This window comes from Dama dama, chromosome 1 (assembly GCF_033118175.1).
Source record: "Dama dama isolate Ldn47 chromosome 1, ASM3311817v1, whole genome shotgun sequence".
Lineage (NCBI taxonomy): Eukaryota > Metazoa > Chordata > Mammalia > Artiodactyla > Cervidae > Dama > Dama dama.
This window is the reverse complement of record NC_083681.1, coordinates 15360361-15376705: the sequence shown is the minus strand read 5'-3', so window position 1 is coordinate 15376705 and position 16345 is coordinate 15360361. Positions and strand designations below refer to the sequence as shown.

Genomic DNA, 16345 nt, shown 5'->3' with positions numbered 1-16345 from the left:
AGTTCATTTAGGTTAATAAAAATAGAGAAAAAAACAAGATCACATTTAGTCTCCGTTGCATGATTTATGTTTTCCACAAAATATCCCAGAAATAATTCAATTCTCCTATAGTTGCTTACTAAAGTACTATGAAAACAGACAAGTTTGAACTAGGATTGCCAGGTTGCCAGTATTGCTATAACAGCTGAGTTAGCAATGGACAAACAGAGAAAATATTTGGCATTCATAAATAAGCTTTATTAAGCTGTGAAATTACTTGTGCTCGAGCAGTTTTGCTTAGGCTCTAGACCGGTGCTAAACACTCCTATTCTAGTTAGTAGTGTGGATTAGCTTACCACAATATTTGAGCTGCACACAATGAGCATATTAACAAGGTCACTAATCTGCATTCTCTATCAGCCTGACAGTAATTAAGTATCCAGTAGAGTTTCCTTTTTACATTTATAATTCACAACAACATTGTCTTGTACTTTTTAGTGTTTCTCTTATTTCATGGTACTTCATGACATGTGTCACTACAGGCTGACATTCAGAGTAAATAGGTGACTAACCATCTTCCCTTCCTGCTTCTCTGGAACTCACAGCACATACGGAGATGAAAGTTCTATCAGCTTGGCTCCCTGAATGACCACAATTAATAGAGCACCCCTACTGACTCACAGTGAACACACAAGTGAAAAATAAACTTTGTTTATTAAGCTGTTGAGGTTTTCGTTGTTGGTTTACTTTGTCACATTATTTATTTCTTGCAGCATAACTTAACTTATTTTGAACAAGATCGTACTGAATTGATTATCTATGTGTCTAAATTTTTAAGCTAATATTATCTTGTAACTTATAGTTATTATTTCAACAGTAGGTTATCCAAATTCCACATAACCTATCATAGTATGCAAAACATATTACAGCAGAATTGATGGGCTTTGAAGTCTGAGGAACCCTAGACCTAAGGTTTGTGCTTGGTTCAAACAATGGCCTGACTAACATTAGCTCTGTTACCTTACATTATTCAGTTTTTCTGGGTCACAATTTTCTCGTTTCTAAAATAGAGGAAACAGTAGTACCTTTCTTGGGGGGGTTACTCTGAAGATCAGATCAGATATTTTACTTTGCATATAAATTACTTGGCAAAATTGAGTGATCAATATGCTACTTTTATTTCTATTAAAGACAATGATATATATTATACCATATCTTAAAAGTTGTGCCATGTACTTTACCTTAAAAATTAGTAAATATTTCCCTTTAAAGTGGGTAAGTATTTTCTCTATCTGAGGAAGAAACTGGAATTCATGGAAGTTAAAATCACTCAAAGTCAAAAAGAAATACATGGTGACTCTAAACTCAAATGAGTGAAAGTCACTCAGTCGTGTCTGACTCTTTGTGACCCCATGGACTATCCAGTCCATGGAATTCTCCAGGCCAGAATACTGGAGTGGGTAGCATTTCCCTTCTCCACGGGATCTTCCCAACCCAGGGATTGAACCCAGGTCTCCCACATTGCAAGCAGACTCTTTACCAGCTGAGCCACCAGGGAAGCCCCCTAAACTCAATCTATCCTCCAAATTGAAGTCTTCTCTCTCTCTTTTTTTTTTGTAATCCCATAACTGTCCCTTAAACCTAAACCATCTGTAGCTAATTTATCTTCAAGTAATAAAAGGCTGAACAGGCACTGGATGAAGCCAAATCTCCTGACACAAATGAGGTAGAGTAGCTAATGATTTAGGTGCTAGAAAGACTATATGGAACTTGAACTTCTACTATCTTGCCTTTTTCTTCTTGCTAATTATTAAAAGATAAAAAGTTAGAAGTAGGGAGGAAAAAAAGTCTTGTAAATCATATAAGACAGCCTGTACTAATAGAGATGATAAAATAGAAATCTAGGAGAATAACATGGAATCAATTAGATCTTATAAATTACAAAGAATATTCTCCCAAATTGGTAGAATTACAAAATCTTAAGGTGGAGAAAGATGTCAAAGACCACGTAGGCCAGGGCTTCCCTAATTATATTATGGGAACCAATATCCTAGAAGGTAATAATACGTATTTTATGAAAAGGAGCCTCATAGTAAAACACAAATTTGGAAAGTATTATATTCTATATTGCCCTCTAGAAGATTTACAGTATAAATTCACACATTAATGCTTCTTGAAAAGCCCTCCTGCAGTTAAGTTAAACCTACTGTTTCTTGACCTTCTTTAACAGTGGAACTCTTTTTACTGAAATAGTTAACATCCTGTGAGACAATTTCCTCATTTTACCAGATGGGTTAAGCCCTAGAGATGTTTTAAAGTTATCATTTATAACTACTTAATTATTGGATAGATATAACAAGTGGGAATAATTAAAACAATTATAACCTTAGAAGAGACAAGAAACAAGCTGATTATCTAACAAAGAAAAATGCTAATAATTTAGAAGATTAAATTTAGAAGATGAATTAAAGAAGTGTGACTGGTTATTGAAATTCCGAGAAGACTGCCACTCCTATCCCACCTCACCCTCAAGCAGAGATTTAAAAACAAGTAAAACTGTATACCTTGTATTGCTCTTTCCAACGACTTCTAGAGACTAAACTCTCTAAACGAGGCTGAACAAAGCGGTTATCCAAATAATGAAGAGAAGTCAACATATCTTGTGCATACGATTTCTGCCTGGTGCCATCTGTTCAGGGGGACAATAACAACACCAACAAAAACAATCACTTTGCCCTTATAAAATATTTAAATAATGGAATAGTTAAAGATTTCTTCCCATAGCTTTAAGCAGATACTTGGCTGGTTGATTAGAAACATTTTAAATTAAAAAAAAAAAATAAAGTTAAAGAAAATCATTCCATCAGAGTATGAGGGAATGGAAGAAACCACACAGGCCCTCTAATTGTTCCCTGAACACCTCAAACTTATTCTTTTCTAAGGCTCTTTACACTTGCTGTGCTCTCTGCTAGATTCATGCATTGCTTCCTCCCTCCATTCGGGAGACCTTTCTGAGCAATCTAACACAGACTTTCCTGTCCTATATACTCTTGATTTCCTTATCCTGTTTTATAATTTTTCAAGAACTAATCCCTAGCTGACATCATATCATATTATATATTTGTTTACTCATTGTCTGTCTCTCCCATTAGACTTCAAGCAACACAAGGGCAAGATTTGTCTATGTCATATAGTTACTGCCGTATTCCTGCAGTTTTTCTCAAATAATGCCTGGTCCTTAGTAGACACTCAATGGATATTTGTTTAATAAAGTTTGAATGAAATCTTGCTTAGGCACGTAGGTAGATATTCAGCATTATTTATAGTCTTTATTAAGAGCCAGATTCTGAGCTAGATGCAAGGGGTATGTATATGGAAAGTATGGTTCTTCCCACACTCTTGAAGAAGGGAGGAAGGCAAAAATAGTTTCAATACATTTGAGAAGTGCATATATATCAGTACCACCATACTCAGGACAACAGCATAGATGAGGTAGTGAGAAATATTACTTAAGTGGGTCACAGATAACGTTCAGTGGAAATTACACTCGCTTAGAAAATCTAGAGTAGAAAGGGATTATACTCTAATGAGAAACAGCAAGGCACAAAAGCATAAAAAAGCATATAACTCTCGGTGAAATTAAAGGAGCTTAGTGCTTAGGCTGGGACAATGCAAGTGTGTTGAGTTACCCTATTGCTTTATTAATATATTCCCTATATCCTCAAGTTTACTGTGGAACTCTCAAAGGAGAGGGAAAATATTTCTTTTGTACTTTCACATATCACAAATAATAAACACTAACAAGTTTGCGATGTGAATGGACTTTTGGTGTAGTTGATCCTAGACGGAACAATAGGAAGGCCTTAAGATTGGGTCTCCTTGGTTTTATTTAATATACACATACAAATATAGAACAATAAGTTTAAAAATTGGAAAAAAAACCCTGATTGCTCCATTTATATTAACTTACCATATAATGTTCCCAGAAAACATTCATCTAGAGCATTGATCAGAAGAGCCTTCACAACTCTTTCAAAGTGAGTATAGTGGTCACTAAAAGAATCTGAAATTAATTTAAAATAAATATTAGAATCTGGCAGACAAAACAGTTATCTGAATACAATGGGTTCCCTTCTCCAAGGCTAAGAAATTAATGCTATACACTGAAATTGCTTAATTATTCTAATTTTCTAGCTGCCTCAGTGATTTGTCCAGTCACTGAAAAAATCTCCATTTTCCAGATTTACTGACTTATAATCCAAAGTTTCAAGTTCTTATTTCAAATCATCTTCACTTTTCAAACTTATTAAGGGAAAACTGTTCAGGAAATATTAAGATATTTTGTGGAAAAAATCAAAATCATCCCCTATGCACTCAAATTTAATTATCAACTTGACAATTACAGCAAGGAAGAAAACCTCTAAAGGCATATTGCTCAGTATGTGAATGAACTCCTCTCTTATTCCTTATCTCTAAAATATGTTACATATGAAATTGTTCAGGAAATTGCTACCCTAGCCAGAACCACAATGGCTACAAAAACTCAATATCCTTTCTGATGCCACAGCTTTAGGATTTTCCACATCAATTAAGAAAAGTTATGTCTCCTCTTTTTCATGCCAAATATAAAAGCCTACTTTCCCACTAACTCAGTTTGGCCCATGGAAACATCTCTTGTGGTGGGTCAGGCGAAATGATGAGAGAGAAGGTTCCTATTGTTTCCCATTTCTCTTCGGTCAAGATTTACTATGGCTGTGGAAGTGTTCTCTGTCAAACACGACCCCTTCTTTCATCCAAGCTGTCATCAAAGAACACCTGTCCCTGCTCTGGGCATTGTGAAGACATTAACAACTGCTTGAGTGTTTCCAGAAAAGTAGAAGACGCTCAACAAGGGATTAAATCAAAATAAAACTGATCAATAGTATTAGCATCCACGAGTGATTCTTTGATTTCAGTTGAAATAAAGATGAAATTTAACATGAAGAAATCTTTTGATTTACATTTTAGTTACTAAAAGGGTTGTATAAATCTTAGACTTCAGGGAAACTTTTAGTATGCAACCATCTTTAAGAAAACACCTTACTGAGGTACTAGAGTTGTCAAAATAAAGCAGCAATAAAACTACTGGACAATAGCATATAATTTGCACTGGGGACCATAGGCTTTAAAAGCCTATGTTTAATTGAAAATTTCAAAAAAACTAACAATAGCCATTTATGAATACAATTGGAAAATGAAGTGATAGTTTAATAGTATTCAATTTCGACTAGACTTTCATCAACCTTTGGGTATAAAAGTATAGTGTTGGTACATATTTGATTTACGAGTGTTAAAATGAATTTAAATTCTGTCTAGCACGTACCAAACTGAATTAGGTGAAAACTGTTCTGGAAATAGTAACTGTTGTGTTGAGAAAAAAAATCAAATGGACCCTCCTTCACATGTGTTTAACTATCAAAAAACTGAAATAGAATTTAAAATTTTTACTCCACTGAATCTATCATCAGTCTTAAATATGCTAATGCCCAGTGTTACTCATCTGTTACAGAGTTTGAATAACTGATGCTCTATTTCAAAGATAGTGCTAACAGTGTTTAAGATTGGGAGTGAAAGAATAGGGCAGAGATCAGAATCATCTGAGGAGTTCTTCTAAACACAGCAAGCCTTTCCTACTAATGTGTGTCAGAATCTCCTTCACAAGAGTCAGGAGGAGGGCCTTGATTTCATTGTGCTTGAATAGATGGGTAGGTGGTGGTGGAATTATGCTCCTGGCATAATTTTTTCTCAAGCTGAATAAAAATATTACTGAGCAGGTAAAGGCCAGGCATCATTTTATGCACTTGCATACACTGCTTTATTTCTGACAACAAACCTACAAGGTACTATCAATACTCTCAGTTTATTTCTCATTGAGGAAACAGATACAGAGAGGATGAAAAACTTCCGAAAGATGAGAGAGCCAGCAAATGTTGGAACCAAAGCTGGAACAGACAACCTGACTCTAGATTTCATGTTACAATCCCCTACAAAGATGTCGTTTTGCATGGTAGTTAGATGTGATCCTTTCATACTTCAGAACGTGTAATTTTAGAGTTGGGTGGGAAATTGAAGAAAATAAAATCCAAATCCTTTATCTTAGGATTAATCCTTTATTTTAGGATTAATGACACTCATGATGAAATAATTTATCCAAGCTTACACAACTAGATAGAAGCAGAGTCAAATCCTGACCTCCTCCAGAGCTTTTCTCATCATTTTAATCCCTATATTGGATGGGTTTCTATAGGATACCCCAGGAATACTGTTTAAAACTTTCCTCCTTGATTACAAAAAAATTCAAACGGATACAGGAGAAAACCAACAATATACATGTTTAGGCATCTTTATTTTTACAAGGTAATCAACTCCCCCATATTCAATCATCAGACAGTTTAGTCATTCTGTTGATTTTCTGTGCATCCTTTGTCATGCATTTCACATATATGCTAAGATTTTGTTTAGCATCTGACCTTCCCACTACTGATTTTGTTTTCTCACTTCAGTACTACATTCCTTTACTTATTGAAATTTTATAATTATTTTTATATCTTGTGGGGGCAGGTTTGAAAATGTTATTTATTCTCATACATTTGTTCTTCCAAGCAAACTTTAAGACTGTCTCCACAAGGCTGAATCAAAGAATTTCAGAAGATAGAACTTCTTGTATAATTTATTATTAATACCTCCCATAAGCATTCTTATCTCTTTTACTCACATTTCCTTTTCTATTCCACAGTAAACTTTATCCCTGTACCTATAAAGCTATGCTTTTCTTCCTTAAGATTAGGCCTAGTAGCTATTTTGTTCACTAGAGTAAATGGAATTTTCCCACATTGTATCTTCTAAATAATTATTGACAGTATATAAGAAAACTATTGAATGTTATGCATTTATTGTGCATTAGTCATTCTTGAGACCGTTTTCTAAGGAATATGAGCTTCCTGGAAAATCGCAGAGCTGGAGAGAGAGATACTGTTTGCAAATTCCTGGGCACTGACTGCTTTCTCCCTTAACCCTGAGGAGGATGCGGTCTTGCTAGTGCTAAGTTTATTTCTAGAACCAAGAGAGGTTTATAAGTATTCTGTTTGGTAGAGGCACATGGATTGTTGGTGTACTTTCATGTCAAATGGAGATATGAGCCCAGAGTAAAAGGGCAGGGGCAGAGCAATAAAAGGAACCCTTTTTCTATTCTAACAGGTGTCCCTCTATTTACAGAAAAAAGAACTTAGGAAAAATATGGGAATAGATGCTGTCTCTACTCCTGGTCTCAATATATGCACATCCTTTCAACTTTCGTATCTGTGGTTAACTAAGTCAGAAACCGACAGCTTGTATATGTAGGCATATTATGTTCAGTAATAAATGTATTTTCCTTTTCCGTAGTTGTATTTCTTGTTTTACTTTTGTGTCTGTTGCATTGTTGAAAACATCTAGAACAAAGCATGTAATATTATTGTCTTGTTCTTTAAAGAGAATATCTTTAGCACTTCATTACAATGTTGGATTTCAGTTAAAATATTCTTCGTTATGTAAAGGACATATGTTCACACTATTTTTAAGACTTAAATTAGGTGTGGGCATTGAATTTTATCAAGTACTTTTTAAGGATCTATTGAAATTATTCTTTTGATATATGTAACACATTAATATGGCACCTAATATTAGGCCATTTTTATAACTCTAATGGTTAGAGAACTTTTTCTTTACTCTTGTAACCACAAACATATTTCCTTCATATGCCTATTTGAAAATCTTTTTCATCAACTTAGGAATGTGGGCCTCTTTAATCTGCCACAAACAACTGCGTTTGGCAACTCAGGTTATGTTTTCTTCTATCATACCTTTGAATTCACATCTGCACGTCTTTATATCCAAAAACAAGGTAAGCCTTTTTAGTACATTCAAATTTCCTTTTTCATATCTCACTAAGGTTATATAATTTTCTTTAGATTTTCATTTGTTATTTTCCCAGCTAAGAATGTGTGAAATAATGTCTTCATTTCTATTCCTTTATGTTATCTTCTCTGCAGAAATGTTTTTTCTCTCTACACTAGAAACTTCTTGGGTTTAACCTACATATTATTGATGAGATTTCTAAACCGCTAACTCGGCTCTCTACTGCTTCCAATATATACTTCATTTTTGATTTTATACTTTTCATTTTCTGGCAGTTTATCCTTAACTACTTCCCGTTCACCTCAAATTGTTCTCTCCTTATGATTTCTTATTTCTTTTTCTTAAGATTGCAAGGCAAATGCTTTGTACAATTTTCTTATGTTTCCTTTAATGAAACATTTTTTCATGAGCATTTTTTTCGCTTGGGTCTTCAGGGTAATGTCACCTTTCCTTTGTGCCACATGATTTTACAGGTATTTTTTATTTATCTTAGAACAAGAGGAGAAGTTCTCCAGAGGAGAGGATTTAATATTTAACATAAATGGTTGTGAGATTGGTCTTAGTCCTATGCAGTGTACTGACAGAATGATTCTGCTTAATTGCTAGGTGGAGACCAAGTTAATGTTCACTCAATCTAACTTTCAGTAATCTGGCAAGTATTTTTCTACCAAGGCACTAGTAGACTGAGATGTACTGTGATAATTTACTACTTGGTTCTCTGTCACTGTGAACATATGATAAAGTACCAGAAAAATAATATCATTTTAATATCTACAAATCAGAAGGTGTACCTCTTTACCTGTGTATAAGATTACCATGTGAACCATATAGATCTGGAATTAAATGAGCCACTGCTAGTCCATCCCTTTACTTCCTTTGGTATCTTTTCTGGGAGTTGCAGTCTCAGAATAAATATGAATAAATAATAATAGGGATTGATGAGAAGAGGAAAATACTCTGACTAAGTCCTTGAACCATATATTTGGAAGGAAACTATTCTAAAGTGCTACAGGTGAACATACCTCTCAGAGCCAAATGGCAGACAGCAAGGAAGTGAGAAAATGTCTTCCTATAGTAGAACTGTTCTCTTCAAAAAGGTAAAATTGGATATGCCACTGATTGTCTCAATTGAGAACTGAATTTGGAGTTATGAAATGTCTCTCCCAAATTCTGATCACATGTTGAATATGAGTAGTTGTCAGTGTTCCTATAGAGGTTGAGGCAGATGGTAGAATGAATCTGGGAATACAAACCTAACCCAGGTCAGAGAACTGTGTTCATATTCATCCTACATATTGCTTTAATGAGAAAATATATTTTGATTTTCTAATGTAAGTATTAACTTACAGCAACTTTTAGAACATAATCCCTTGGCATATAAAATCTACATATACTTACTATATTCATAAATGGCAGTCACTAATAAGTATTAAAAACATTAACCAAGTCATTAATTATCATCTTAAAATATGTATGTTGTTTTTCCTCTGATGTTTTAATAAATCTAGTAATACTTAACATTTTTCTGTCTTTAGGAAACTTCAGTTGGTACGTTTATTTTAATCATCCATCCATCCAACTAATAAGTTCCTATAATGTGTCAGCAGGTCTAATGTGTATTAGCATTACAAAGAGAAGAGAAGTTGATTAACTACCTAGGTTATTTTTTGAAAGTGGGGATGGCCATTTGGATTTCTTTACTGAGTTTTACTTTTTCACATACCATAAAATTCACTCTTTTTGGTGCACAGTTCTATGATCAAAACACAAAGTTGTGTAACCACCAAGACAATGAAAAACACAACTTCTATCACCACCCCAAACTTCCTTATGCTCCCTCTTAATCATTTAGATTTGTACATACTGAGTCTGAGGTGTCTGAAAGACACTGTGATGAAAATGTTCAGTAAGAAGATTGAAAAATTGGGCCTTACACTATGGAGAAGTCTGTGCTGGAAATAAAAGCTTGGGAACTTCCCCAGAGATTAGGCTGAAGTTATGGGGCAGAGACTGCCTGAAGCCCAAGTAAAATGAAGGCAGTGTGAGGATGAAACCGTTGAAAACATCAATATTTACACGGCAAATGGAAAAAGAGGAATGCAATATTATAAAGAGGAAGACAAGAAGCTAAAAAAAAACCAAACACCTGAAAATGAGAACTGTCAATGGCTAGTGGCAAAACACACAGCAGTATCAGGTTAACATAAGGACCAAAGAGCATTTTGGCAACTTAAAAGTTGTCACTAATTTTAGTAAGAGCAATTTCACTGGACTGATGGCTCGAACAGTCTAAGTACAGTGCTTTGTAGTTATTGGGAAACTCTGAACAAAAAGGTAAGTTTAGAATAGTGGGTCACAAAACATGACAACTCAAGGGAGGAAAGGCATTAATACGGTTAGGAGTTGAGAAAAGGGAGACTGTGAGGATAGAGTCAGAAAGAAAAGCTGTAACTAAGAACACAAAAGACAAAATGTATTGCATAAAAATTAGGTACATCTCCTTCTAAGGTGGAGATGATCACTGTTAAAAACAAGCACAGGGCTCCTTGATATTTACCCAAATGAATTGAAAACTTATGTCCATAGATAAATTTTCACACAAATATTTATAGCAGCTTTATTCATAATTGCCAAAACTTGGAAGCAACCAAAACATCCCTCAACAAGTGAACGGATAAACAAACCGTGGTACATCCATACAATGGAATATTATTCCGTGATAAAAGGAAATGAGCTACCCTGCACATTAAGACATGGAGGAAACTTAAATGCATTATTAAGTGAAATATGCCAATCTGAAAAGGCTACATGCTGTATGATTCCCATGATGATAACATTTTGGCAAAGGCAAAACTATGGAGACATTGAAAAGGTCAGTGGTTGCTAGGGGTTCAGGGGTGGGAGGGAGGGATGAGTAGGTGGAGAACAGGATAATTTTAGGAGTGAAACTGTTCTGTTATTGTAATGGTGGATACCTGTTGCATCATTATACACATCTCAAACCCACAGAATGTACAACACAAAGAGTGAGCCTAGATGCAAACTATGAACTACAGTTAGTAATGTATCAATGATCAATACTAGCTCATCACTTGCACCAGATACATCAAGATAATACAAGATGTTAATAACAGGGCAACTGTGTGTGATGGGTTATATAGAAACTCTGTACTTTCCACTCAACTTTTCAGTAAATCTAAAACTTAGAAAATCAAAGTTAAAAAACCAAAGGTAAGCATTAAAGTGTAGGATAGAGAAGAGAGTTAAGATACTTTCCATGTGCTGGACTTTTATTTGGAGTGGCTATGAGTGTGTGGTTGTTGTTGAGCCGCTAAGTCATGTCTGAATCTTTTGCAACCCCCATGGACTGTAGCCCACCAGGCTCCTCTGTCCATGGGATTACCTAGGCAAGAATACTGGAGTGGGTTGCCATTCCCTTCTCCAGAGATCTTCCAAACCCAGGGATCGAACCTGCATCTCCTGCATTGCAGGTGGGTTCTTTACCAATGAGCCACCAGGGAAGCCCCTATAAGTAGGTATCTCTCAGTAAATGTTTTATCACATCCTAGGTACTAATATCCAGAATGATGGGACACCTCCTAACTGACTTTCTCTGAGATCAAATGTCCTGATGGCATGTGAACCAGTGCTTACTGATATAAAGAAAACACTCATTAATTTCCAACATACAGATGCCTATGCCTATCACTGGCATCTCTGTAACTGATTTCTTGATTTCCTTGAAATTTAATTCATATCTCAATCTACTATTTTATTTAAATCACAGTATCTAAATTGAATCATATTAAACTTAACTTTAGTAAACATGCCTTTTAAATTCCTTTTGGAAATATGCATTCTTGAAGGGAAAAAAAAATTTTCATCCAACATCCTGTTTCTACCACAGTTGTAAAACATCATAATAACAGTCTTTAAATTTATGTACAATTATAGGAATCAGAACAATAGTATACACATTTAAAGACACCCTAATATTTTAGGGTCCTATTATTTATTATATGTAAATATAAATTATTCTAATCTCCTGACAGGTTTCACTGCATAACACTTCAAAAGTCCAGATAACACCAGTGGTTCTCAAAGTGTGGTCTACAGACCCCTGTAAGTCTCTAAGTCCATTTAAGGGGATCGGTGAAGTCAAAGCTGTAATATTAAGATAATTATCTGTTGTTTTTGCCATTTTGACATTGTCACTGATGGTGCAAAATTAACTATGGATAAGGCAGCTGGCTCCTTAACATGAATCAAATGTTAAGGAGCTGTGGAATCAAACTACTAGTAATCACTATAGTCACCACTGCTATGCATTCAGTAAAAAAGCTACTTTCATTTAAAAAGGTCCATGAGGAAGCAGTAAAAATTAGCATTTTTATTAAGTCATGAATCTGAGCATACATCTTTTAAAACTAAGTTGGGAGCCTCATTTTTCAGATTTATTTGAAACACCAAGTTTACCTGAAAGAACTGTTGACCAACTATGGTTATTCAGGCATCTGCCAAATATTTTATCAAAAATGAACAAAGAGAATCTGTCATTTCAAGAACTCACAGTGTTTGTTACCAAAGATAAAAACTGGTATTTGAGCAGAAATCAGAATTTTGAAAAACTTGTATTTGCTACTATGAGCTTGCCAATTTCCCAATACCTAAAGAATTTTTTGATGATACTGGTGGTGATATCAGTGAATGTGATTTTTAAAATATTATATAGTGGAATGTGTCAAAATATGGAAGATTCCCTCATAGCTCGGTTGGTAAAGAATCTGCCTGCCATGCAGGAGACCCAGGTTCAATTCCTGGGTTGGGAAGATCCCCTGGAGAAGGAAATGGCAACCCACTCCAGTATTCTTGCCTGTGGAGAATCCCATGTACAGAGGAGCCTGGTGGGCTACAGTCCATGGGGTCGCCAAGAGTCAGAAATGACTGAGTAACTAAAGAGAGAGAGAGATATAACCAGTATATAGACTTCCTTGGTGGCTCAGACGGTAAAGCATCTGCCTATAATGCAGGAGACCAGGGTTCGATCCCTGTGTGGGGAAGATCCTCTGGAGAAGGAAATGGCAACCCACTCCAGTACTCTTGCCTGGAAAATCCTATGGACAGAGGAGTCTGGTGAGCTACAGTCTATGGAGTCACAAAGAGTTGGACAGGACTGAGCAACTTCACTTTCACTTTCATATAACCAGTGAATCAATATTTTCCAAAGAACCAATGCATGATGTTACAAAATCATGAATAGGTAAAAGATCCATTCAAATTGAAAGACATATCAATGGAATGAAATGTAAGTACTAAAAGTTAATTTATATGCTTTCAGACTCCAAATTGCAACTAATCTTTAAGAAACTTAAGAACAAGTTCTTTAAGAAATTTGTTGAATTTTGGTGCAGTGTCAGTGAGAATATCCACAATTATTTTGAAAATGCTTTAAAAACAACCCTCCTTTTTCCAGCTATCTACTTCTACGAAACAAAATTGCTTTCCTCTAATTTAATGTCAATATAGACTGAATGCAAAAGCCGATACAAGAATCCAGCTGCCTGTACTAGGCTAGATATTAAATATAAATGTAAAACAACGCCATTCTTCTCATTTTTTGGGAAAAGTTATTTTTTCATGAGTGTTACCTATATTAACATGTAATGAGCTTATCACATGAGAATTTTAAGTCATTTAATTAATAAATATATTTTAAATTTCTCTTTTGTATTTCTACAATGGTAGATGTTGATAGATATAACCCACAGAAACAAAAGCTCTTTAGGGTTCTCTATTATTTTTAAGAGTAAAGGGTTCTCACAAACCACCAGCATAAACTATTAGACAGATAAAGTTACCTGAAAATGAAACCATAGTTCCTAATCAAAGATTTAGAATATGACAGTAAAAGGCTGATTCAATACTCAACATAACATAATAATTAGAGTAAGTCATAAAACATCTCTTGATATTTAACTTACAAAGAGAATTCTGTTTTACTAATTTCAGTTGCGAGGTAGTCAATTGTTCTCCTTGTTGGCTTTTATTTTCTTCATCACCCTCCTCATCTTGTACTACAAAGCCATCAATAATATAATTATCTCCATCTTCACCAGATTCATAATCATTGTCTTCTTCCTCTTCCTCCTCAACATCATTTTCATCACTGCTGGGGGAGGATTTCTTTTCAGAGTCCTAATTAAATTAAAACATATCTTTTAATAAAGTGTACCTTTAAAATTGTCACTATGGATGTGAAATTAAAAGATCAAATCTGAAACAAAAAATGATCTGTAGAAAATAATTTCATACTTTAAGGTTGAAAAAAATCTTGTCATGTTAGATGTTGAACTTTTGAAATAAGGAAAAAGATAACATACCCCAGTAAGTGATAAAATGTTTAAAATGGACGTTAAGGTAATAAGTAGAAATAAAAAATGGGAAAAGTCAGACAAAACAAAATCTTTAAATTTCTAAAAAAAGAGTGAAGGAATGAGGCTCATAATAAAATATTATTAGATGCAATACTGCAACCAAACATGCCCAAGGATACTTGACTAAAAAATAAATTCTAGAGTTACTGCAAGAGAACAGACTCAGGACTTTGATTTTTATAAAAGTTAAATAATTTAAATAAAAATTTAAAAACAGTAACAAAACCAATAAAATATAACACACCTCAAACTCTCTACTACTATCACGTCTCTGACGAGATCTCTGTTTTGAGAGTTCTTTCAGTTTCTGCAGCTGTTCTCGCTTTCTTGTGGCTGAAGTTCTTTCAGGATTTTTTTGCTCCATCTCCACTGAAGAACATTCGTCTTCAACCACTCTACGTGGACGTTTAACACCCACTTTGCTAACTAGGATATCACTGTCATCACTCTCATCACTGTCACACATCACAGAAGAGATCCTTCTCCTCTTCCCTCGCTTGATGTGTTCTTCTTCTAAATCCTCCTCTGTTATTTGTCCAGTGTGTTTGTTGAGATCACCCTCCTCTTGACCTGAACCCTTTTCATGATCTGCTAAGTCAATACTTCCATGTTTAGTTTTGTTCTTTTCTTCTTCATATATTGAACTGTTGTCAGTGTTAATGAGATGCTTACTGTTGTTTCCTTCACCTTCAACATTAATTAATTTAAGCTCGTTTTCATTTTCTGGCTTCTTAATGCAATCAGGCCCCTTGTTACTGTCTGGATCTTCATCACTGTCAACACTTTCATTACTGTCAGCACTTTCATCACTCTCAAGCTCGTCACCACTCTCAAGCTCGTCATCACTCTCACATAATTGCAAGAGACTACTTCTTTTAGTCCGCCTCCAATCCACTCGAGATTTCTGTTCATGCTCTTGAGTTTTAGAATTACTCCTTGTTTCACGTCTTCTAACATGTACCATTTTCACTTAAGCTTCTACAAAATAAAGTTATTAGGAATATAATAATGACAATCAGATTACAACAATGAACGCATTTATAGTACAGACTGTATTTATTTGATGTTATTAAATGGTTCACAAATGTAAAATCACATGAAATAACTGTGTGAAGATGGCAGAATATTTATTCAACAAATAATTCACTGAACATCTATGAAAGCATCACACGAACATCTGTTCTGAATTATGCTATGTATGTTTTAAGGAAAGAGGTTCATACAAAAATCATGGTCGTCGTCTTCATTATTATCCATGTGTAGAACTAAAACACTGAAACATAATAATTAAGAAAAATACAAGGTAGAGTTCATTTAGTACAAAATGAGTGATAAAAAGTAACTGCAATAAAAGTGTAAAGATGCAGGTAGATCAGAACAGCAAGTATTTCACTGAAGATTTTGTTGAACAGCTATGACCTGATACACCTCTGAAGAATTGATAAATTTGAACAGAAAGAAGGAAAGAAAAAGGGATTTCAGGCAGGAAAAAATGATAAAGTAAAAATTTTGGCACTGGTAACAAACCCATTTAGTAAATAAGTATGACCAAAACGACATGAAAAAAGGCTTTATGCTGGAAAAAAGGGATTGAGATAGAAAAGTAGGGTGGCATTACAGAACGATTCCTCCCATAAGCAAAGAAGGATTCTGAACAGAGAAATGAATTTTAACACAAAAGACTAATCATACGTATGAAGAAAGTTATAGAATAGTAATAGACAGAAAAAAAGTCAATGGTGCAAAACTGAGCGATAACTTATCTACTAAGATTTCAGTCTTTATATACTTCAGTAAAATGGTAATGGCTTAAACCATTAAAAACTAAAAGTACAACATAATCCAATAGAAAACTTACTAACAATCCAGTAACATGGGTGAAAAAACAGTTGGATGGCGAAACAGAGTACAGTATTTGGAAGGAAAACAAATGCTCTAAGTTTCTGATTCAGAAAAGGGTGAAACAAAGTGAAAATGTTAGTAACTCAGCTGTGTCT

The 16345-nt window shown here is 34.6% G+C and overlaps 1 protein-coding gene across 7 annotated transcripts in view; it reads right to left on the bottom strand.

The window, feature by feature from the left end:
- CCDC82 (coiled-coil domain containing 82) overlaps window positions 1-16345 on the bottom strand; it is a 31170-nt gene that overhangs the window by 10655 nt on the left and 4170 nt on the right. For all 7 annotated transcript variants that reach the window (XM_061143674.1, XM_061143647.1, XM_061143691.1 and 4 more), the window contains 4 exons: window positions 14593-15326; window positions 13896-14109; window positions 3950-4042; window positions 2544-2668 (listed from right to left, as the gene is read on the bottom strand). In XM_061143674.1, coding sequence (XP_060999657.1) covers window positions 2544-2668; window positions 3950-4042; window positions 13896-14109; window positions 14593-15312 — 1152 coding nt within the window. In that variant the 5' untranslated portion in view covers window positions 15313-15326. The remainder of the gene's footprint in view (window positions 1-2543; window positions 2669-3949; window positions 4043-13895; window positions 14110-14592; window positions 15327-16345) is intronic.